This window comes from Castanea sativa, chromosome 1 (assembly GCF_040712315.1).
Source record: "Castanea sativa cultivar Marrone di Chiusa Pesio chromosome 1, ASM4071231v1".
NCBI classification, from domain to species: Eukaryota; Viridiplantae; Streptophyta; class Magnoliopsida; order Fagales; family Fagaceae; genus Castanea; species Castanea sativa.
The window spans coordinates 22,525,000-22,548,954 of NC_134013.1; the positions used below are offsets into that span (position 1 = coordinate 22,525,000).

The 23,955-nt window shown below is 33.6% G+C and overlaps 1 protein-coding gene and 1 pseudogene across 1 annotated transcript; both read left to right on the forward strand.

Annotated features, from left to right (window-relative positions):
• Positions 1–814: 814 nt before the first annotated feature.
• LOC142622740 (receptor-like protein EIX1) lies at positions 815–23,548 on the forward strand (annotated as a pseudogene).
• Positions 18,430–21,539, forward strand: LOC142606118 (bark storage protein A-like). The gene is made up of 5 exons (XM_075777519.1): positions 18,430–18,797; positions 19,325–19,392; positions 19,508–19,663; positions 20,575–20,826; positions 20,938–21,539. Exons 1-5 carry the CDS (start codon positions 18,434–18,436, stop codon positions 21,271–21,273), a joined length of 1,176 nt encoding a protein of 391 aa, XP_075633634.1. The 5' UTR covers positions 18,430–18,433; the 3' UTR covers positions 21,274–21,539.
• Positions 23,549–23,955: the final 407 nt, after the last annotated feature.

Consider the following 23,955-nt stretch of genomic DNA (forward strand, 5'->3'; position numbering starts at 1 on the left):
ATTTGATGATGCATTTTTTTTTGAATCCCAAGCTAAACAGCTTGACTTGAGCTCGAGTTTAAGCTTGATATTAAGTTTGAGCTTAGCTTGACTAATTAATCAAGCTAATCCAAGCCGAGCTCAAGCTTTTGGGCATTCTCACGAGCTCGAGATTAAACATTGTTTTTAGGCTTGTTTCAAGCTTGAGCCAAGTTTGAGCATTTGATTTTAATTGATGAGCCAAGCTCAAACATGCACTACTCAACAAAGCTTGGCTCGTTTGCTGTCATAAGTGGGAGGGAAAGCTTCTGAGATGTAGTTCCTGGACATGGCCAGTAATGTTGTGGCAAACAACTCCCACCCATTTACAACAGTCTCCATCACCAGCCCAAGAGGCAAGCCGGTTTGAAGGATTTTTAAGATCTTGCTTGAACCTGAGAAGTGCTTGTTGCTTGCTTTCCATGAAATGAAACCCAGACTCTCCACTGCAAAACTTAGGATCAACAGTTGCTATAGTAAGCAACCCAAGGAAAAGGATTAGTGTTTGGGAAAAAGTTGTTAATCTTAAGGAAGCATCCATGGTCATGGTAAACTAAAAGGATTAGTTAAAAAAAAGCTAGAGTGGGTGACTATAAGAAAATGAAAGGGGTGTTGAATTTTCACATGAAAGAAACTCTTTATTTATTACAATTTATTTTTATAAATAGCAGCAAAGAAATCAGGCATCAACAATAGATTCTTCCGTCTCCTATAAATAACAACCATGATCCTTTCATTTTCTTATAGTCACCCACTCTAGCTTTTTTTTAACTAATCCTTTTAGTTTACCATGACCATGGATGCTTCCTTAAGATTAACAACTTTTTCCCAAACACTAGTCCTTTTCCTTGGGTTGCTTACCATAGCAACTGTTGATCCTAAGTTTTGCAATGGAGAGTCTGGGTCTTATTGCATGGAAAGCGAGCAACATGCACTTCTTAGGTTCAAGCAAGAACTTAAAAATCCTTCAAACCGGCTTGCCTCTTGGGCTAGTGATGGAGACTGTTGTCAATGGGTGGGAGTTGTTTGCCACAACATTACTGGCCATGTCCAGGAACTACATCTCAAAAGCTTTCCTCCAACTGCAGATGAAAAATATTATTATTACCCAAAATAAATTTCAATATCAAGCTTATAGGAGGTCAGTGTTCAGTGGTAAGATAAATCCTTCTCTACTTGGTTTGAAGCACTTGATTTACTTTGACCTGAGTTACAATGATTTTGGTGGTATTCAAATTCCCAAATTCCTTGGTTCAATAGGGAGCTTCAGATATCTTAATCTCTCTGTTATGGGATTTGGGGGAGCAATACCTCACCAACTTGGAAATCTATCAAATTTATACTATCTCAATCTTAGAGATGATGAATATTCTTCTAGTTTATATGTCATGAATCTTCAATGGCTCCCTAGTCTTCTTTTACTACAACACCTCAATATGAGTTACGTAAACTTTAGCAAAGCCTTGAATTGGTTACAGGAGACAAACGAACTCCCCTCATTGTTAGAGTTATGGTTGTCTGGTTGCCAACTTTTTGGTTTCATCCCACCTACACCCAGTATTAATTTTTCATCTCTCTCCATCCTTGATCTTTTTGAAAATTACTATGCTTCAATTCCAATATGGGTCTTTGGTCTTTATAATGTAGTTTCTCTGGATCTGTTTTTCAATTCATTTCAAGGTCCAATCCCTGTTGATCTCCAGAACATGACTTTTCTTCAACACCTCAATCTATTTTTCAATAATTTCAACTCTTCCATTCCCATTTGGTTGTATGGTTTTAGTCGTCTTCAGTTCCTCAATATCAAATATAATGATTTGTAGAGTAAAATCTCAAGTGCCATTGGAAATCTAGCATTTGCCATTAGTATTGATTTGTCAAACAATAAACTTGGAGGAAAGGTGCCAAGATCGTTGGGTAATCTTTGTAACTTAAGGGAAATCAAATTGTCATCCAACAATTGGAATCAAGAAATATCTGAAATCTTAGAAAGTCTATTAGGATGTGTTTTGTATGGACTAGAAGCCTTAGAATTGTCTAGTGCTAATCTTTCTGGTCATTTGATTGAAAATCTTGGACAATTTCAAAATCTGGCTCTACTTTCTTTGGGATTTAATTCAATCTCTGGTCCAATTCCAATATCTCTGGGAAATATTACATCTTTGAGATTCTTGGATTTTTTTGATAATCAAATTAATGGAACTCTCTCTCAAAGTTTTGGGCAGCTTTCCAAATAAGAGAGTATTGAAATCGCTTCAAATATAATGGAGGGTGTAGTATCTGAAGTGCATTTTGCCAATTTAACGAGATTAATGACACTTGCGGCTTATTCAAATCAACTAACTTTTGAAGTAACTCACAATTGGATTCCTCATTTTCAACTTAATTATTTAAATTTGGCATCATGGAATTTCCCCTTTTGGCTTTGTTCACAAAAGCATCTTTTATATTTGTATATATCCAACACAAGGATTTCAGATACAATTCCTCTTGCGTTTTGGAACTTGCCCTTTCAATTTGAATATCTAAATTTCTCTCACAACTAGATTTATGGAGAGATTCCAAATATTGTGGTGAATTCGTCCTTTCCTTCAAGGATTGATATGAGATCAAATCACTTCAAAGGGTCAATAGCTTTTCTATCCTCAATTGTGGTGTTGCTAGATCTTTCGACGAATTTATTCTTTGGATCTATTTCTCACTTTTTGTGTTACAAGATGAATGAGCCCAAAAATATGGAATATCTCAATCTTGGTAGCAATCTCTTATCAGGGAAAATAATTGATTGTTGGATGATTTGGCAAAGTTTAAAGTTCCTAAATTTAGGGGACAATAATTTCACTGGTAGTGTTCCATAATCCATTGGTTCTTTGAGTCTTCTACAGTCGTTGCACCTATACCACAACCAATTATCAAGAAAGTTACCGTTCTCTTTGAAAAATTGTGAAATGTTGGTAATTGTGGATATTGGTGAAAATGAGTTTGTGGGAAACATACCTTCATGGATAGGACACAAACTTTCAAGATTGATGATTCTCAGTTTTCGCTTAAATCATTTCCATGGTCACATACCAAAAGAACTTTGTGCTCTAACTTCACTCCAAATCTTGGACATTTCACATAATAAGCTATTTGGAAGCATGCCTAGATGTGTTAGCAATTTTCCCCAGGAGGGGTGGCCCAGTTGGTGTGAGATCCCGCAAGCATGCACAAGGTCCCTCGTTCGAGTCGTGGCGGGTACCATGTGGGGGGTGGGTTCCTAGCATGCTTTGCGCCTCCTCTATTGGCTCTCTTGGGGTGTTAGGGCGAAGTCTGTGGCACCCCGGTCACAGTAGCTATGGCTTAATCCAACATTCCCTAGCGGGGGGTGCCCCTATCAAGTCACGCCCTAGGGGGTAAGCTACATATGGTCGCCCCCACCCCCCTTTTTATTCATAAAAAAAAGAAGATGTGTTAGCAATTTCAATGCCATGGCCACAAAAAACAATTCAAATCCTAACATAAATTTCATGAACTTTTTGGGGCCATACAATATGTTTGAAAGTGCATTGGTTGTGATGAAAGGGAGAGTTCTTGAGTATAGTACAACTCTTCAATTGGTAAAAAGTATAGACCTTTCCAAGAACAATCTATCAAGAGAGATCCCTCAAGAGTTGATTAGCCTTCAACAATTGGAATCATTGAATTTATCATTTAATATCTAGACTGGAAGGATTCTTGAGTGTATAGGTGTTATGGGGTCATTGAATCTATTGATTTTTCTGCAAATCAATTTTCAGGACAAATTCCTTAAAGTATATTAAGTTTGACATTTTTAAGTCACTTAAACTTGTCATACAACAATTTAATTGGGAAAATCCCTGCAAGCACTTAGCTACAAAGCTTTAATGCTTCTAGTTTTATTGGAAACCAACTTTGTGGACCTTTGCTTAGGAATGACTAGTGTGTAACCCCGTGCATATGCATGGGTACAATTAAAAACAATCACAATTATATGGTTCAAATTATACATTTTTTAGAAGATGTTCAAGTTATACCTAATATTAGCTTACACCTTTTTTAGACCATACATTTCTAAAATATGTAATTGTTTCTCATTATATATATATATATATATATATATATATATATATATATATGATTTAGAATTTAATTGATTTTAGACTCTTCGGTTTTTGCACCCAATAATTTACTTGCCTCAAAAATTAAAAAGTTAGATGTACACTTGGCTCAAAATTAAGGATCCAATTAAAATCTAATTGGATTTTTCCTAAACTTTTGCTTTATATATATATATATATATATATATATATATATATATATATATATAAAGAATGGCTTGAAAAAGAGTTAATTAAAGAAAATAAAATAAAAGAAAAAGAGCGCCATATGATGTAAAGGTTTATGAAAAGAGTCTGAATTTGATAACGACCTAGTGTAAAAGCCTAGTTTTACACCCTCAATAAAATACTAACACATCATATTTTTTCAAATAATAGAACAAGCATGAAATACACCTAATCACACTCCCACTAAAAAGTCGTTCACCCAAATATTTAAAATAAAAATATAAAATATAAAAAAACCGACACCACCATTTGAAAGTTAATACTCCAACCAAACTTCTTCTCGTACATGTTGCTAGAAATGCCTTTGAACAGAAAAGTGTCGTTCGTTAGAAATATATTATGAAGTGAATAAGAAATTGACTCTTGATGTGTTCACTTGAACATTATATTGAAGTGGTGAGAATCCTTAAGTTCCACATAGGAAATGATAGAGTATATGAGCTTTGGGTTGGACTTTAGGCATGTGTGGACTGGGCCCTCTTGACCAATTAATAATAATATTTTATTATTTTATTTTTTGAGTTAGTAAGTTTGTATACCTCAGTTATTTTTGAAACAGTGTGTTTGTTCAATAACGTATATATGTATAGTCCCTCATTCATGAAAAAGAATTTAAAAAAAAAAATTCTTTCAAAGAGAGAATATTTTGTGTGCATTCATTTGAGTCAAAGAGAGAGAAAAAGACATAGAGTAGTTCGTAGATCATGGACTTGGTGTGCTTCTTCTCCATGCTTTGGATAATTTTATCTTAGGCAGACGTTGGTAAGTCTCAAAGCACCATCGATTGTATGTGGGGCAAAATCTACTTTAACGAGATTGTGTCAAACAGAGGACTTGGTCTGAATCATTCATCATTCACGTATTTGGTCTGTGAGTTCTTAATTATTTGCAGATTTCTTCTTTTATATATATATATATATATATAGTATTTATATATTGTTTTTGCTTATCACATCTATTTGCGTTATTGCTTGTATTTAGATCTGTATGTTGTTTTTTTTTTGTTAATCACAAAAGTAAATTATTGAAATATATCCAACAATCTTAAAGAAAATTTCGTTTTTCTTAATTTATTTTTGTGATGATTGTCAAAGCAATTTCTTGAGTGGTTATATTGTTTATTTTATTTTATTTTTGATGAGAAAGAATTTTTATTAATAAGGGTTGGAAAAATAGCATGGAGTGAATAAGAAATTGATATTTTCTATGTTCACTTAAAGATGTTATTATAAGTGGTAAAAATCCTGAGTCCCACATAGGAAAGGAAAGAGATAATATATGAATTTATATGCTCATGAGTTGGACGTTGGGTTGAGCTTTTGGCATATGTGGACTGGGCCTACTTGTCCAAATAATAATAGTTTATTATTTTTTTTTTTTTGAGTCAGTTAGTCTGTACATAACAATTATTACTAAAACAGAGTGCCTATTCAGTAACGTATAATTTTTACATAATCCCTCATTCATAAAAACTACTTTTTTAGAAAACTCTTCAAGTGAGAAATTTTTTTGTGCATTTTCATTTTGTATCAAAGAGAGAGCAAGAGACATTGAGTAGTTTGCAGAGCACAACCTTATGTGCTTCGTTTTCGTGTTGTAGATCATTTTATCCTGAGAGGCAGACGTTCGTGAGTCTCAAAGCATCACAATGATTGTGTGAGGGGCACAATCTGCTTTAAGGAGATTGTGTTAAACACAAAACTTGATTTAAATTGTTCATCCTTCACACAATTGGTCTGTGAGTTTTAATTATTTGCAGATTTCTCTTTATATATATATATATATAGTATTTGTTTATTTCTTTTGCCTATCACATCTATTTGTGTTATTGCTTATTCTTAGATCTGTGTATGGTTCCTTTTCCTTTATCACAAAAGTAAATTGTTGAAATATATCCAACCATCTTAAAGCGAAATTTCTTGATTTCGTAATTTACTTTTTGTGAATTATGTAAAATGATTTTTGATGGTGATTGTGTTTAAGAATTATCCGTTTAAATTTTTATAGTTATGGATGGTTAGGTAACTTTGTGAATAGTTTTGTATACTTGTGCATACGGAATCTTTGCAATTCAATCACCGACTAAACTTAGAGATATTGATAATATTTCAATGCCGTGTAGAAACTAAAAAGGTATCAATTCAATTTATTAAATTTTGTTTTACTTGATCTTGCTTTCTTCCTTATTATATTATTATATTAGGATATTTGCCTCTTGAATCTTTGGTTGACTGGCTTTGATTTATATCTTTGCTGGGACTGTGCCTGCAGTGTTTGGTTTTGAAGAATAGTTGGCTTATAATATTTTATATTAGGATATTTGTGAAACTTGAATTATTGTTTGCTGGGGATTGGTTTCAGTTGTTCAATCACTGTGCGTGCTTGCAATCCGGTATTTTAAATACTTGTTGGATACAATATTATATATTATATTTGCTTATGACCTTTCTTATTCACATGGCTTTGAACCTCTGTTACTCCATTGGCTATGTATTGTCTAGTTTTCTAAGTGCTTGTCAGTTGTAGATTTGTCTTTTGTACAGATTCGTGTTCTCTTGAATTTTGATTGTATTGCTTTGGTACCTGTGTAGAATACTTTTACTATCAAAATTCTTTGTATATTCTAACATTGCACAGAGGCTAGATGGCTTTTTATATTGTATATGATTTTTACTTTAAAGTGATACTTGAATGCAGTGCCATGTTTATATATTTTGGTTGTTGTGTAATATAAAACAATGCTTCAGTTAGATTTTGAGAATTCAATCTGATGGAGTTTTATTTTGACAGAAATGTCAAATGAAATTGTGCCTGTTGCTGCCCCTATTACTATTCCTGTTAATCATGGAGAAAAGCCAGAGAAATTCAATGGTACTGAGTTTAAGAGATGGCAAGAAAAAATGTTGTTCTATCTCACAATCCTGAATTTGGAAAAATTCTTGTATGAGAATGCTCCAAAACTCAAGGAAAATAAGACAGATAGGCAAGTGGCTGCTGCTATAGAAGCTTGGAAACATGCTGACTTCTTGTGCAAAAACTATATTTTGAATGGATTAGACAACACATTGTATAGTGTGTATAGTTCAATCAAGACAGCAAAAGAATTGTGGGATTCCTAGGATAAGAAATACAAGACAGAAGATGCTGGAACTAAAATGTTCATTGTGGGCAAATTTCTAGATTACAAAATGGTGGATTCCAAAATTGTGCTTAGTCAAGTGCAAGAGCTTCAAGTAATCTTACATGAAATACATGCTGAGGGAATGTCTGCAAGTGAATCATTTCAAGTAGCTACTATCATTGAGAAACTGCCTCCATCTTGGAAAGATTTAAAAAATTATCTTGAAGCATAAGCGCAAGGAGATGCGGCTAGAAGACTTGATCGTAAGATTGAGAATTGAGGAAGATAATCGCTCTTCAGAAAAAGCCATAGGGAATCATTACATGGAATCTAAAGCAAACATTGTGGAGCATAATAAGAATAAGAGGAAGTATTCTGGTGAAAGTTCGAGTCAAGTAACTAGCAGGGGTAACTTTACAAAGTTCAACGAAAAATGCTATATGTGTGGCAAGATGAGGCATTGTGCTAAGGACTGCTATAAGCGTAAAGATCAAGGGACCAAGTAAGGCTTTCAAGCCAACAATACTGAAGTGGAAAATCTTTCTAAAGATGGGGATGGTATAGACCTTTCTGCAGTGATTTCTGAAGTCAACTTGGTAGGAGGAGATATCAAGGAATAGTGGATGGACACTGATTCTACTCGCCATGTATGTTTAGATTAGAATTTATTTTCTTCATACCATCCTGCGGACAATGGAGAAGAAATATTCATGGGGAATTCCTCAACCTCTAAAGTTGTAGGAAAAGGAAAGGTAATATTGAAGATAATTTCAGGCAAGAAACTTACTTTGAATGATGTGCTGCATGTGCTAGATATTCGTAAGAATCTTGTCTCTTACTCACTTTTGAGTAAGAATGGTTTCAAATTGGTCATTGAATGGCATATACGTGGGAAAGGGTTATATGAGCAATAGGCTTTTCAAAATTAATATAGAGTAAATCTGGATTATTGCAAGTGTGGATTTGGTTTGTAATAATTTAAGTGTAATATTGTAGTTGTGTGATATAGAGATGACTTATATTATATATATATTCAGTCAGTTTGTAGTTACGTTCCTTTGTATTGTAAAAGCATATATATATATATATATATATATATCTTCAGTTGACTTATATATATGTGTTTAATGTAAATATCTAGACTACTTTATTATTTTTCGGCTTCTTTATATTATATATATGTGTTTAATGTAAATATCTAGACAACTTTCCTCTTGTCTGCTTTTTAGAGAAAGTAGTTTGGCATATTACAGAGGGAAAAGTTGTGTTGGCATATGAATTAACATGTTAGACTTTTAAGATTATTTATTATGCTTAAATCATGTGAACTTGTTCAGTGTCAAAGTGAGGCATAAGAGGGAAAACATTCCCACGTGTGAAAGGTGTTGGATATATCAAAAGGAAGAGTTCCTTTGCTAATATTATATTCTCTAACCTCAAAAAAAATTTGTAAGACACTATGGATTATGGAAAGGTCAAATAACTTTTTTATAATTCTTTAAATGTGGGGGTATCTTCTTAAAAAGAAGGTGGCTTATTTAAAGAGGTTTTGATTGAGATACAAAACAAGGACATGAGAAATATGCTACCTATTTCTAAATGTGTAATTACCAATTAAGTGTCTTGGTAGTACACATAGTTATGGTAGGTCTTGACATATTCGTCAGAGACATATTATCATGAGGCAGTTGCTCTCAAATGGAAATTGTTCCAAATTATAAAATGGATCCGTAATCAGTTGTTTGAGTAGGGAGCAAGTCAACTGCTCATCGAGGGGAATGAGGTTAAAACCTATTACATAAAAGTCTTTGAGATGGCAACCTAACCTAGTTGGCTGGAGATCCCAAGATCGAGGTTCAAAGGGACAACCAAATTATGGAGACTATTTTTATCACTATGGAGATTACATCTCCCACCTATTCCTATGATGAAATAGTGATGCCTGTAAGTGATGTTCAGGGTAAGCTTTGCTTTTAATTATTCTTATATTTTGGAATTCCGAGCGGAGTATAGCAGGATACTCTTAATAAGAATCACCTATATGAGTGTGAAGTAGGTCGCTTCCATGAGAATTTCAAAGCTGAATTCTCTAAAGCACTTCATGAATTTACCAGGATACGTTTAGGGCCAAAATGAACACAACTATAAGAACGAAATATGTTCGGAAAGGAGCTGTGTAAATTCTGTTGTCTTGGTATACACGAATGGCTGAACAGTTCAAGACATCATGTTCACTGGTTAGCCAGTATATTTAATAGTCTTTCACAAAGGAAAGTTCAAAGCCACAAGTTACTTTTCTCGATACAATAACTTTTCTACTCTCTGTGTTTGCATCATCATTTGCATTGTGTTTATCAATTTCTATTCATGTAGGGGATTGTTGGAAAAATAGCATGGAGTGAATAAGAAATTAATATTTTCTATGTTCACTTTAAGATGTTATTAAAAATGGTGAAAATCCTAAGTCCTACATAGGAAAGGAAAGAGATAATATATGAATTTATATGCTCATGAGTTGGACATTGGGTTGCTTTTGGCATATGTGGACTAGGCCTACTTGTCCAAATAATAATAGTTTATTATTTTAATTTTTTGAGTCAGTTAGTCTGTGCACAATAGTTATTACTGAAATAAAGTGCCTGTTCAGTAACGTATAATTTTTATATAGTCCCTTATTCATAAAAACTACTTTTTAAGAAAGCTCTCCAAGTGAGAAATTTTTTTGTGCATTTTCATTTTGTGTCAAAGAGAGAGCAAGAGACATTGAGTAGTTCACAAAACACGATCTTGTGTGCTTCGTTTTTGTGCTGTAGATCATTTTATCCTCGGAGGTAGACGTCCGTGAGTCTCAAAACATTACGGTGATTGTGTGAGGGGCGAAATCTGCTTTAAGGAGATCATATCAAACACAAGACTTAATCTGAACTGTTCATCCTTCACGCATTTGGTGTGTGAGTTTTAATTATTAGCAGATTTCTTTATATATATATATATATATTCAGTATTTGTTTATTGCTTTTGCCTATCACATCTATTTGTGTTATTGCTTATTCTTAAATCTGTGTATGGTTTCTTTTGCTTTATCACAAAAGTAAATTGTTGAAATATATCCAACAATAAGATGATAAGAACAAAGCATCATGGAACACTTTGCAATTCAATGAATGGCAGACATTCCTCCATCCATGTTACAAAGATATCAATATCTTTTGCATATGCAGCTAAAGCATGCGTGGGAAAGTTGGCTTGTCTCTTAACGTGTGAAGCTTCAAAAGAACAAAACTCCTGTAGCTTAAAATGGGTCCCAACAACAAGGCTAGCAATAAAATCTAGGCATCCGCAAGGTCCTCAAGAGCGCGAGAAGCAATGCTTGAGTCTGTTTCAAAAATTACGTCTCTGACTCCTAAGCCCCATGCGAACAGAGTAGCCTCATCCAACGCCTTTGCTTTTGCTTCTAAGCAGTGGCGATGCCACATGCAACTTATGGTGTTCCCAAGAACACCCTGACCTGAAAAAAACCCTAAAAAAATAATTTTTTACAAAATTTTTTATATTTGCTCTATGTTAGGAACACCCTCAAATTTAAAAAAAAAATTATTTGTTCTACTTTCAAGCAAAAAAAAAAAAAAAAAGAAGAAGAAAGCCCAAAAAAAAAATTTGTAACAGAGCCAAGCCCACGGAAACTCGGCAAGCAAGCCCACGGCAAGTTGGCATGCAAGCCCACAAACCCACGGATTCTCAACAAAAAAAAAAAAACCAAACCCCAATACAGAGCTGCAGAGCAAATCAAATTACAAATCACTTCTAAATCAGAAATCCTGAAGGCCTAAAGCAAACCTAAAGAGTAAAAACAGCAAGCAGTGCCTCAGGCTCAAGTTAATTGCCAATAGATGGAGTCACGGAGATTGGATCGGTCATGTCGCTTGCAGTTTGCTCGTCGTCGCAGATCAGTCCAATCCACATCGTCGTCATCGCTCGACTCGCTCGCCCCTCATCGTCGTTGCTAGTTGCTCACCACTGCCCTCATCGGAGATCGCTTGTTGCCTCGACATTGCCTCAGCGGCCTCAGCCTTTAGGCCTCCCTGCTCAGCTGCTCCGGTGCTCCCTCCCTCAAGGTATTTCATTTTACTAAACTAACTTCTCTCTCAGTCTCTCAGTCTCTCTCTCTCTCTCTCTCTCTCTCTCTGAATTACTGTATGAAAATTATGAGTCTCTTTCTCTCTCTCTCTTTATTCTTTAAGTCTAATTTTAATACTTTGTCTTTATCTGATTCTGTGACTGGGCCGCTGAACTGCTGAAACTTTAACTTTATCTTTATTAATATTCGGCTGTTTTTTGACTTTTTGAATTTGGCTTTATCTTAATATCTTATCTGTTGTTGTTGTTGTTGTTGTCGGTGGTGGTGGTGTTGGTGGTATTGGTGTGTGTGTTTGTAGATATTAAATTATTAATTGTCTTTTAGTGTAATGTGTATTGTGATTTTTGATTGTGAAATTTTCTGATTGGCAGCTGACTCTTGTGATTGGGAAAATTTTCTTGAGGCTTGATTAGCTTGTCTGTTGAGTGGGGTGGGGGTGGGGGTGGATGAACACATAGGGCCGGGTAAACAATAATTAAAGTAGTGTAATGTGCACATCAGCCCATGTGATGTGTAATGTGCACATGGCTGACTCTTTTAGTGTAATGTGCACATAGATGTGTGCTAATGCAACTAATAAACAATAATTTAATTAACCAATAATTAATTGGAGAAAACAACTAATAAACAATAATTAATAATTTAATTAACCAATACATTATAAAAGACAAACAAATTAAATAATGTTAGGCTAAACAACAATTAATAATTTAATAATTAATGAAACAATAATACAACAAATTATCTATACTATTATTTAAGCGGCTGCCTCTATTTGGATCGGATTTTTTTTTGTTCCAAAATACCCCTACACCCCTAAGTTTAAGTAGAGACAAATCTAAAGGACAGTTTGATAAAATACATGTCTAACTTGCACTAAAATATTACCTACAAAATAGAAACACTCTTCCACTAACCCACTTCTTCAAAGTAACTATATGTTATTGTTTTTTTTTTAAATAGAAAAATAAGTTAAACACTCCACGTTTATCCAAAAACAAATCTAAATATTCTATACAAAAAATTTAAATATATAAAAAACTAAAGGACAATCCGATTTTTTTCCCCTAAAATACCTTACATTCCTATGTTTAAGTAGAGACAAAACTAAAGGATAATCTGGTAAAAATACAACCCTAACTTCCACTAAAACATTGCCTAAAAAATATGGTCACTTACCTATTGATTTTCAAATTATTTATCCACTTATAAGTTAGATTCTCAAAATAAAAATTACATATATAATAAAAAACATAGATTTTTCTTTTTGCTACTACCACTAAAAAAAAAAAAAAAGCCTCATCTCACACGTGAAGCGCGTGGGATGAGGTTAGTATCTATACTACTATTTAAGGGGCTTCTCCTGTTTGGATTCCACATTTTGGATACCTAAAGTACCCTCATCATATTCACTTACAAGTTTTCAACTAACGAGGATAAATATGTAAATTAAAACTCCTACACTTTAAAACCCACAAACTCACGTACACTTTTCAGTTTCTATCTCTCATTCTTCTTCAGATTGAAGATATTTAGTTTAGCTTTACATCATCTTTTCTTTTTCTTCAGATTAAAGACATTTATTGTCAGAGACTCCAACAAATTTTCAGGTTCAATCTTTTACAAGTTTCTCTTTGTTTTCTTTTCTTTGGCTTATGATTAACTTTCATTGAGTTCTACTTTTTAATTTTTAATTTTTTTTTATATATATGTATCACGTTAATTCGACTTAGCCAATACGTTCGGGTTGTTTGATTTAGGTTCGTCCTGTTCAAGTATACAGGTTTTTATTTTTAATACCCATAAACAGTCTTTGAGAGTCAATTCGATCAATCAGTCATGAACCATCTTCTCAAAAAAAAAAAAAAAAAACTTAAGCCTACTTTGCAATTTATTTTCCTCTTTCTTTTAATACAAAATAAATAATAATTAAAACATTTAAAAATATAAATTTATAATATATATATAATTTTATTATTTTATTTAGTTATTTATTTAAATAGTTGATGATGTGGTGATTAGATTTTAAAGAGTCCATGATAGAGTTGAATTCTAAAAAATCTTTATCTTCTATTTCCTCACTTTTTTTTTTCCTTCTATGTATTTTTTTTCTTTTTAAGATTTTTTTTACCATCATTGTATATGTTTTTGGCGTTAATTTTTTTTTATTTAGTTATTTATTGAAATAGTTGATGATGTGGTGATTAGATTTTAAAGAGTCCATGATAGAGTTAAATTCTAAAAAATCTTTATCTTCTATTTCCTCACTTCTTTTTTTTTTTTTCCTTCTACGTATTTTTTTTTTTAAGAAATCTTTTTTCTACCTTCATTTTATATGTTTTTGGCGTTAAATTTTTTTAGTTTTTTTTTACCATCATTGTATATGTTTTTGGCGTTAATTTTTTTTTTTAATTTTGTTGTTTATTTAAATAGTTGATGATGTGGTGATTAGCTTTTAAAGAGTCCATGATAGAGTTAAATTCTAACTTTGGTTTGTTGATTAATTTTTTTTTAAAATACTTGGTTTAACCCTAATTCTTCTATCTCTCTCAGGTTCACGTATGCACAAATTTTTTGGATTGCATTGAGGAGTCATTGGAATGGAATATTAGATAAGTTCGGGTGAGAGAATTTACAAGAATTATTATATGTATTAAACCTCACATAAAGTGGTTGTTAGCTAAGAAATTGTTGTAAAAAAATTTCTTTTGTAATAGAAACTATATTTATCATTTGTATAATTCTATGTCAAATTCAATTTAAATTTTTTTCCATAAGTATTAATTTACTACTTCATAAAAAATGTTACATACCTTTTTCTCAGTTTTAAAGGTTGTTTATGTTGTTGATATATTTGAAATTTAAACTATTTTTAACTTTTGTTATGGATGTGTAGTAAGTGGCTAACTTTTAGGACTAAAAAATTAAAATTTTGGATTAAACAAAAATTGATAAATGTTATTAAATTTTTTAAAAAGAACAACAACACCAAAAGAAACGTGTATCTCTAACCATAAAATTTGAAATTTAAGCTTTTATTTACTTATGTTATGGATGTTTAGTAAATGGCTAAATTTTAGGATTAGACAAAAAATTATAATTGCCATACATAAAAGTTGAAAAACAAAAAAAAAAAAACGTGGATGTGTAGTTACTAAATTTTAGGATCTTTCTAGGAACATTTCCTTTAACAAAAAACTTATTAATTTACTTACTAGCCTCTGAGCACACGCGTGATCTTCTATTTTTTGGGTAAGGGTTAATTTAGAGCATTTATTATAATTTGGGATTACTATACTTTTCAATCACAAAAAAAAAAAAAAAACCTAGGGGTGTGATGAGTATTATGTGTGGTAAAAAACCTAGGGGTGTAATGAAAAATTATTTATAAAAGACAAACAAATTAATGAAACAACTAAACAACAATAATTAATAATTTTATTAATATTTCAAATGAACTTATAGTTTATTGTATAGGTACACTTTTTTCATTTATTTTCTTTTCATTTTTTTCCTTTTGAGATTTTTCGGTGTACAAAATGCAAATTTGCTTTGGTTTTAAGAACATTTTTTTTTTTAAGCACAAACTTCATGCTGGCCAAATCTTAAATTTCGGCCGGTATTTCCCGAAACACCCGAAATAGACCGAAATGACCCAAAAAATTTTCAAAGTAGAATAGGAATACCTTAGACAAAATTCATGGAGTCGCCACTGCTTCTAAGGGTCCGACTGGGAGGGGAAGATGTTTACTTAGTAGTGCAGCAACCACTGAACCTTCATGGTCACGGATGTTTATATTATTGTTGCGTTTATCGGCGTAATTCTTGAGCAACACTGTTTAATCTTGAGTTTGATATGGTTTTGAAAACGTGGCTGTGGGTTTTTATCAACCGCTGTGTTTTGTTGTTAATTCGTTGTTTTTAATAATGGGTCTACGGTTTTTGTTGCTTGTATTTGGCGAAAATAGGAAATTAGCCATAACTTTCCAACTATATAATTAGTAGTTACTATTTACAAACTATATTTGTTACTAGCATCTCGAGCCTAAAAGACTCGATTTTGGGCCTATAAATCGCGTCTTTGAGTGTCGATTGTTATGGTCTGATCCATATGATGTGGCATTTTTTCCACATGGCGTCCACCTGAAAATCGAGTCTGTAAGACTCGATTTATAATGTTTCAAAATCCCCCTTTACACCTTCTCGTCAGAATCTTATCAGAATCAAAGAAGAAAGATAGAGGAAAAAAAAAAACACACACACACACACACACCCATAGCACAACAGCCACCACCACCACCACCTAAAAACACACACCCACAACACAGCAGCCACCACCACCACCACCTAAAATCCAACAACACCAAACCCAAATAGACCGGAAAAAAAAAAAAACACACCCACAGCACAGCAGCCACCACCACCACCACCTAAAATCCAACAACACCAAACCCAAACAGATCGGATCCGCCACCAAAGAAGAAAGATAGAAAAAAAAAAAAACTCACTGACGACGATCGCGATCCACGGCTGAACCCGATCCATAGCCACCCACTCTGATCGCGATCTTCGACGACGATCTGAACCTGACCCACAGTTAGCCACGAGCACCGACGACCACCCACGCCCCACGCTGAGCTGAAGCCACCCACGCCCCATGTCGACTTGAAACCCACCCTCCCACACACAGCCCACGGCGATCTGGTTTTTATTATTATTATTTTTCTTTCTCTTTCTGTGATCTGGGTTTTTTTTTTTTTTTGATGAGATGAGAAGTTCTTGATGGCTTAAAATTTTTTTTGGCTTATAAATCGAGTCTTAGAGACTCGATTTTCAGGTAGATACTACGTGGAAAAAATGTCATATCAGACGTGAGCAGATTATGAAAATCGATCTTAAAAGACTCAATTTTTAAACTCAAAATCAAGTTTCTTAAACTCGAAATACTAATAAAAAATATAGTTTATAAACAATAACTACTAATTATATAGTTAGAAAGTTATATTACTAAGTATTTGGGTGTCCAAGAAGACCCGCCACCCGCCTAACCCGCCCGACCCGACCCTAAAACGGGCCGATCCGACGCCGGCGACGGTCGGCAGCGGGTCTTCGGCCATGAAACCCGATACCGGCGGGTCGGTTGACGGGTTTAAGCATGAAAACCCGATGATCAACCGACCCGACCGGAAAACGCATAGAAATGTTAGTTTTCTGCCGATTGGAGGGGTTAGCCGGCCTCATTTTCTCCGATTTGTCGAGATTTGCCGAGATCTCGTTGCAATCTCACCCGATCTCTTCGCGATCTCGCCCCATCTCTTCACGATCTCTTCGCCTTGCACTGATATCTCGCCGGACTCTTCGAGATCCGGCCTGATCTCGTTGAGATCTACCGAGATCTCTTCAAGATCCGGCCAAATCTCGTTGAGATCCGGTCAGATCCTGCAAAAACCATAGATTTTGGCAATATCCGGCGACGATATCAGCAAAATCCGGCGAGATTCACATAGTTCGAACCCGCCCGATACCCGACCGGAAACCGACGAGCTCCGACCACCCGAACCGCTACCTCCGGCGGGTCGGCGGCGGATCCAGATTTAAGAAACCCGAAATGATCGGGTCGGTTCCGGGTTGGGCACAAACCCGACCCGGACCGACCCGTGGACAGCCCTAACTAAATATTTGGTTCTCTCTTTACTGGCGTTCACAGTTTCTTTGCGATTCAATCTGATTGAATAGTTATTTCACTATTTGTAATATTCATCTGTGAACCTGTGCTATCAAATTGCATAGTAAACTGAGATTTTGATATTCTTTCAACGCGTGTAAAAGGTACCATCTGGAATTCAGTTTTGAGGATTGGCATTTAATGGGTTACTATTAAACTGTGTTTTACTTTACTTTTAAGTCAGTCTTATCTATAATGTTTGCAAGCCACTTGTTTGGCGTTGGTTTTAGTGTACGTTTGGGAAGCGCATCTTGCGCTTCCCACGTCTGGAAACATGCGCTTCCCACGTCTGCGTTTCCACGTTGTTGTTGTTGTTTTTTTGTTGGTGTTGTTGTTTCTTTATTTATTTTTTATAGCCGTAGTCGTTGACTTTCTTCGTGTATAGTGCACATTAATGAGTTCCATGTGTTACGACATCTACCAATTTTATTTTTTAATAATTTTTTTATTAAAAATGAGTACTACAGTACTATTTACAAATTTAAAAATTATTTTATTATAATATTTTTCAGTTTTCAGTTGTATCTAAACAGTCCTTTAGGCTAAGTTTGGATACAAATAATTGCGTCCACATTTTGGTTTTGGGCGTTTTAGCTTTTTTTTTTTTTTTTTTTTTTTCTCCTGTGCACGCATTTCAGCCAGGGGACAAAATTATTGTTCATCTATTGTTCACATGGTTGTTCACGTATTGTTCATGTACTGTTCGCATACTTTTCAACCATTTTTTCATTAAAAATAAGTCTTACAATACTATTTACACATTTAAAAATTATTTTGTTATAATATTTTGACTATTTTCAATTTTCAACTTTTAGCTATATCGAAACGGACCTTTAGAGTATATATCATTTGTCGGTTTTAATCAATGATAAAACCATTTGATACATTTACTAATTACAAGGGCAGTAAATCTGTATTGTTGAATACATATTAACAGTTTCATATATGTGATTTGGATTGCACTTATATTCCAAAGATTCTGTTCTGTGCAATCTTCTTGTGTGCTGGTGTACCAATTTTGGCGGCTTTGTCTTGACTTTCCTTCCTTGGACTTTAAAGCCTTTAATAAAATTAAACCCCATATGCTTATTATTGTCTTGTCTATGAAATTTAACAAAGTTCAAGATGCTTTGTTTCACGTCTCTCTAAGAATCTCTCTCTCTGTACCCTTGAAAAAAAGAAAAGATTCTGAATCTTTGAGGTTTAGGAAGGGAAACATGGTGAGCCATTTGAGGATGGTGTTACTTGGTTTTCTTGTATTGGTTGTGGGGATTAGTAGTGGTGCCTATGGAGCAATCTCTCAGGGTATAGCTAAAAAGATTGAAAGAATAAATAAGAGGGGTCCATACTTAGGCATTGTGGTGCCAAACTCATTTGAAAGGGACCCTCTTTTGCAGTCTCCAAGCTTTGTGGCTGATGACCATTTTCCCTACTTGGATTTTTCAGGTAAATTTGAGTTTCAGTTTAGTTTGTCACCTGGGGATATAATATCTTATTTGTTTTTCTACTTGTAATTATCTTTTTGGTTGATACGGAGTATTCTATGACCAGTCTTGGCTTTGGGGTATTCCAAGCTTATATTAAGAATAAGAACTTTTTCAATGAGTGTTCTTTGCAACCATTTGTATCAGTTTTTGTTTGTTTCTTTTTTATCTTGGTCCTTTCAACTTGCCTGATGAATCTTAAGGTGTTAACTCATAGTTTTTTTTTTTTTTCCTTCTTTTTTGTAAAGTGGGAAAGGGGGTGTTTATCTGTGTACTTCGATTAATTTTCCTTCAAATGACTAAAGTTTGTTCAATGGAAGATATGGAGAAAAGGAAGCAAGTTTAACAATATCACAAAAATGCTGCTCTTCATAGTGGCAAACTGGCAATGACATTTGTCCTCCTGAGAAAAAAAAAAGCAAATATAAAAATTTCAATTTTTTTTTTTTTTGGATTTTAAAACGTTGCCTCTTTATAATTTGTTCACAGGAAAAAGGTTTCGAATTGGAGAGCTGGAAAATAAAAAGGTTATTGTTGTTATGACAGGATTGAGCATGGTATGTACGTTTGCATTCTAGTTTCCTCACATTTTTTTTTTTTTCATTTTATAGTTTTTAATCATAAATAACCGCTGGTGCTAAGTAATTAGCGATACATTTCTTCTTTGACCAGCTTAATGCAGGTATAACCACACAATTACTGCTAAGTCTATTTAAGGTGGAAGGTGTTTTGCACTATGGAATTGCCGGAAATGCAAATCCTGATCTCCAAATTGGAGATGTGACTATCCCCCAATATTGGGCTCATACAGGTCTTTGGAATTGGCAGGTACTAAAATTTAGGATTTGTTCTCTCTCCATGTTTGTTTTGTTTGTGATAATAAGCGAAGAATGAATAAAAAAAAAATGAAAATTTTGAATCTTGATCTTACTATCCTTTTCTTTCATTTTCTTGGCAATTAGTATTTAGACTTTGGTAACAAAGAGAATCAAAGAGAATGATGACTTTTTTCAACTTTACATTAGGGGGAACACATTCAAGGAAGAATGGCTTTTGATAAATATTTCAAATGCTCATTCTCCTCAAAACTTTAAACACGTGCATGTTAAAATAAGTTACTGGATTTTGAGGTTCAATAACACACCCTCTTGGCCATGTTATTTCTCCCAAGTAGCTTGTCATGTGGCTTTGACTTCCAACTCTGAGTAACTTGCACGGCACAAGGGCAAAGAAAGTTCACTATAGCATTTAATAACCACGCAACTTAACTAATATACACCATAGAAGCAAGTAAACCAGCAAGTAGCTTGTTAGTAGATCCATCTTTCGATGTTGACTGACAGCAAGTAAACCAGCAATTACGTACATTCTAGTAAACTAATACTTAGATACCACAATATTTCTTTTCTAGATAATGTATTTATAAATGACCTGTTCTTCATGCTTAAAATAAAATCATTGCTAGGTTGAACACAATTCTTTACAATAAGCTGAAGGATGATCATGATATTTCCCTCTTCTGTGTGGTTCTTAGTTTTCCCTTCAAGTATATTGGCAATTCACAGTGCTTTGATGTCCTGTTTTATGTTACTTTACACTTCATAGACTCAGGCTATCATTGTCGTTCTAATATGCCTCATGACACAGCATAATTCTAATTTTCTGCATCATAATTTCTGCAATAAAGTACATCAAATTAATAACTTTTCATCTTCCTTTTTTGGTTGAAATGTAATCAGAGGTATGGAGATGGGCCCAATGATGAATTAGCATTGGAATCTAGTGGAGACTACACCAGAAAAATTGGTTACCTTGAGTTTTCTGACTATAACAATGTAAGTAAAAATGGGAAGCCTGTAGCAAATTTTCTGAACAATGTTTGGTATCAACCAGAAGAGATCTTTCCTGTTTATGGAACACCTGAAGTTAGACAGCATGCCTTTTGGGTTCCTGTTGACAAGAACTACTTCACAGTTGCAGAGAAGCTCGAGGTAATTAATCTAGCTCCTACTCACCATCTCCATATGATTGTTTACCTTACTAGCTAGTGTTGCAATAATTTTTCACTACAAAAAATATACTGAATCCAATGTTCTCATCAGAACTTAAAGTTGGGGAGTTGTGTCAACACAACTTGTCTACCAAGAACACCAATTGCTGTGAGGGTCAAAAGGGGAGCTAGTGCTAATGTTTTTGTTGACAATAGTGCCTACAGATCATTCTTGAATACAAAATTTAATGTGACTCCGATTGACATGGAAAGTGCTGCGGTTGCTTTGATCTGTCTTCAACAGAAGACGCCTTTTATTGCAATTAGGTCTCTATCTGATTTAGCTGGTGGGGGGTCTGCATTGTCCAATGAAGCCGGTATCTTTTCCTCATTAGCAGCTCAAAATGCAGTTGATGCTGTAGTTAGATTCATCGCCCTGCTTTCATAGTCATGAATGCAACATATAATTTTTTTTTCTCGTGCACGAAATGGTATTCTCTCATTCAACAACTTGACACCCCATCAATAATTGATTACCACGTGTAAATGTACTCGAATTAATTTGTATGAACATTGGAATTCATTTAGTCATATCTGCATAATACTTGTGCAGTGAGATGATTTTTTATTCTTTAAGTCATCTGAACTTAAGCAAGTTTCTGAACATTGGAATTTATTTAGTTATATCTGCATAATGCTTGTGCAGTGAGATAATTTTTTATTCTTTAAGTCATCTGAACTTAAGCAAGTTTCTGAGCTAGGCACCTTCTATGTTGTATTTGTGCCTTTGTGTATTACATGCTGAGACCAAGTTCTAGCATTAAGGATCAACTTTGCTCCCAAAAGGGAACTATTAAGAGTATTAGATGATGTCCCACGCGATGTGTGGACTACTTTATAATTTCATTTGAAATTATTTTTATATATATTAAGACTTACATATAATACTTATTTTATTGTATAATATTTATATTTGCCCACAATATTGTTGAATATTTTGAAACTTGATTTTCTTAATTCCTATTTTATTAAAAAAAAAAGGGGTAAACTACGTATTTGGTTCCTATCCTATACATCATATTTCAATTTGATCCCTAACCTTTTAATTGTGTCAATTTGGTCCCTAACCTTTCTTTACCGTGTCAATTTAATCCTTACAGTTATCTTTTGGATGAAAATTAATAACATGTTTAATGACCAAAATAAAAAATTAGCTTCTATTGATGTGATAATAAACTAAAATTTTATTTTGACTATTTGCTATGTAAACAATTTTCATCTAATATATAATGGCAATGACTAAATTGACATGACATTAAAGGATTAATGACCAAATTGACACAATTGAAAAGCTAAGGACCAAATTGAAATATGGTGTAAAGGCTAGAGACTATATAACACTATAAGACTATAATATATTATAATATCTACGGTTAAAAGTAGATTTTATTTTTTAAACTAATTAAATGATTTTGAAATCTATAAACAAGAATTTAAAGGATAAAAATACTTTTATATTCTAAAATTACATAAATTTAAGTAACTTCTCAAACACTTCCTCAACCACTCTATTTTCGAAACCAAATATAAAGACCTCAATCACAAACACCCAATTCATTATCTCAATGAAATTAAGAAAATAATTTGTAAGTATCAACATAAAGAGAGTGTGATTAAAAAAAGAAAAATTAGCTAAAAACATATCCATTTATCAAAATTTTACTTGCCTTTAGTTGGACTTCGGTATAATTTTTTTTTTTTCAAGTGAAAATACTTTGAAATCATCATTGATTTTTATTTTTATCACTATGGCTCATATCGCACAAAATAACAGTAAAAAATGTACAAAGAAATCTACAAAGTATGAGTTCTAACATAAATATATAAAAAATAACTAACTTCATAAATAATCAATTAGAATGTTTCTTTTTCTTTAATTCTAAAATAAAATACATTTATTACTTTCCCAAACCAAAATCTCAAACACCCAAAGACTCAAAGCGAATCACAACATTTACAAAATCTACAACGTTCAACTTCAACATCAAAACCGTAAGCTACTATCATTGAATAAAAAACGCAAGCCCCCTTCCTCGGTCATAGCCTACTTATACGGGCTAGATACAAATAGTATTACAATATTGGAGTTATGTAGGTGTCGTTGGAAGGTTGAAGGTAAATGACACCATTTTTTGTTTGAGTGTATTTGAAATGGGATGGCATGAAAAATTGTAAGCATGTGTATATAAATGAGTAGAAGTGAAAAGTGTGAATGGAAATGCAAAATGTTTTTTGTGTATGAGAGAGAGGAAAAGTCTTGAAACATTGAACCAAATGAAACAAATAGTAGTCTTAAAACATTAAATAAAACATGTAATAAAAAGTAGTCTTGAAACATTGAACCAAAGGAAATAAAGAGTCTCTATTTTTAAATTTGTTCTTATCTTTGATGTGATTTAAAAGTATTTTAATTCTTTTCATAGAGTGCGCCACATGTCAGATGATGTAACACCCAACATTGAAAACAAAGGGGGCAAAGATAATGGCCGACTTGAAGTGAATTGGTTTTACATGAGCATGGCACTTGGATTTGTGATTGGGTTTTGGGTTGTTTTAGCCTTTTAGGTCCTTTGCTATTGAACAAGCACTGGAGATTTGTATCCTTTCGGGTCCTAGATCACTTGGTATACAAGCTTAGGGGCGTTGTGGCACAAACTTGGTAGCATTGTAAGTAATGTTGTAACAAATTCAAAGGCAAGTGGATTCCTTGCAAATGGTCAATTCGTGAAGTCTCAAATCCCCAGTTTTTCTGATCGGTTAAAAGCAATATACAATACATAATCCCCAGTTTTTCTTTAAGATCTCGCAGTGATCAATTCGTGAAGTCTCAAATCTCAATGAAAGAGAAGTTTATTCATAATATTTATAACAAATTCAAAGACAAGTGGATTCCTTGCAAATGGTTCGCCATTCCGATATACAGAAAAAAAAAATCAATATAAAAATAAAGAATTGTTTCTCTCCTAATCGCTCTTGGAAGCGTGATATTAATAGTCAAAGATTCCAAACTTTAAAGTCTTCATCATTCTTCAACCAACTGTATCAGTACTACCACTTGCTTGAGCAAAAG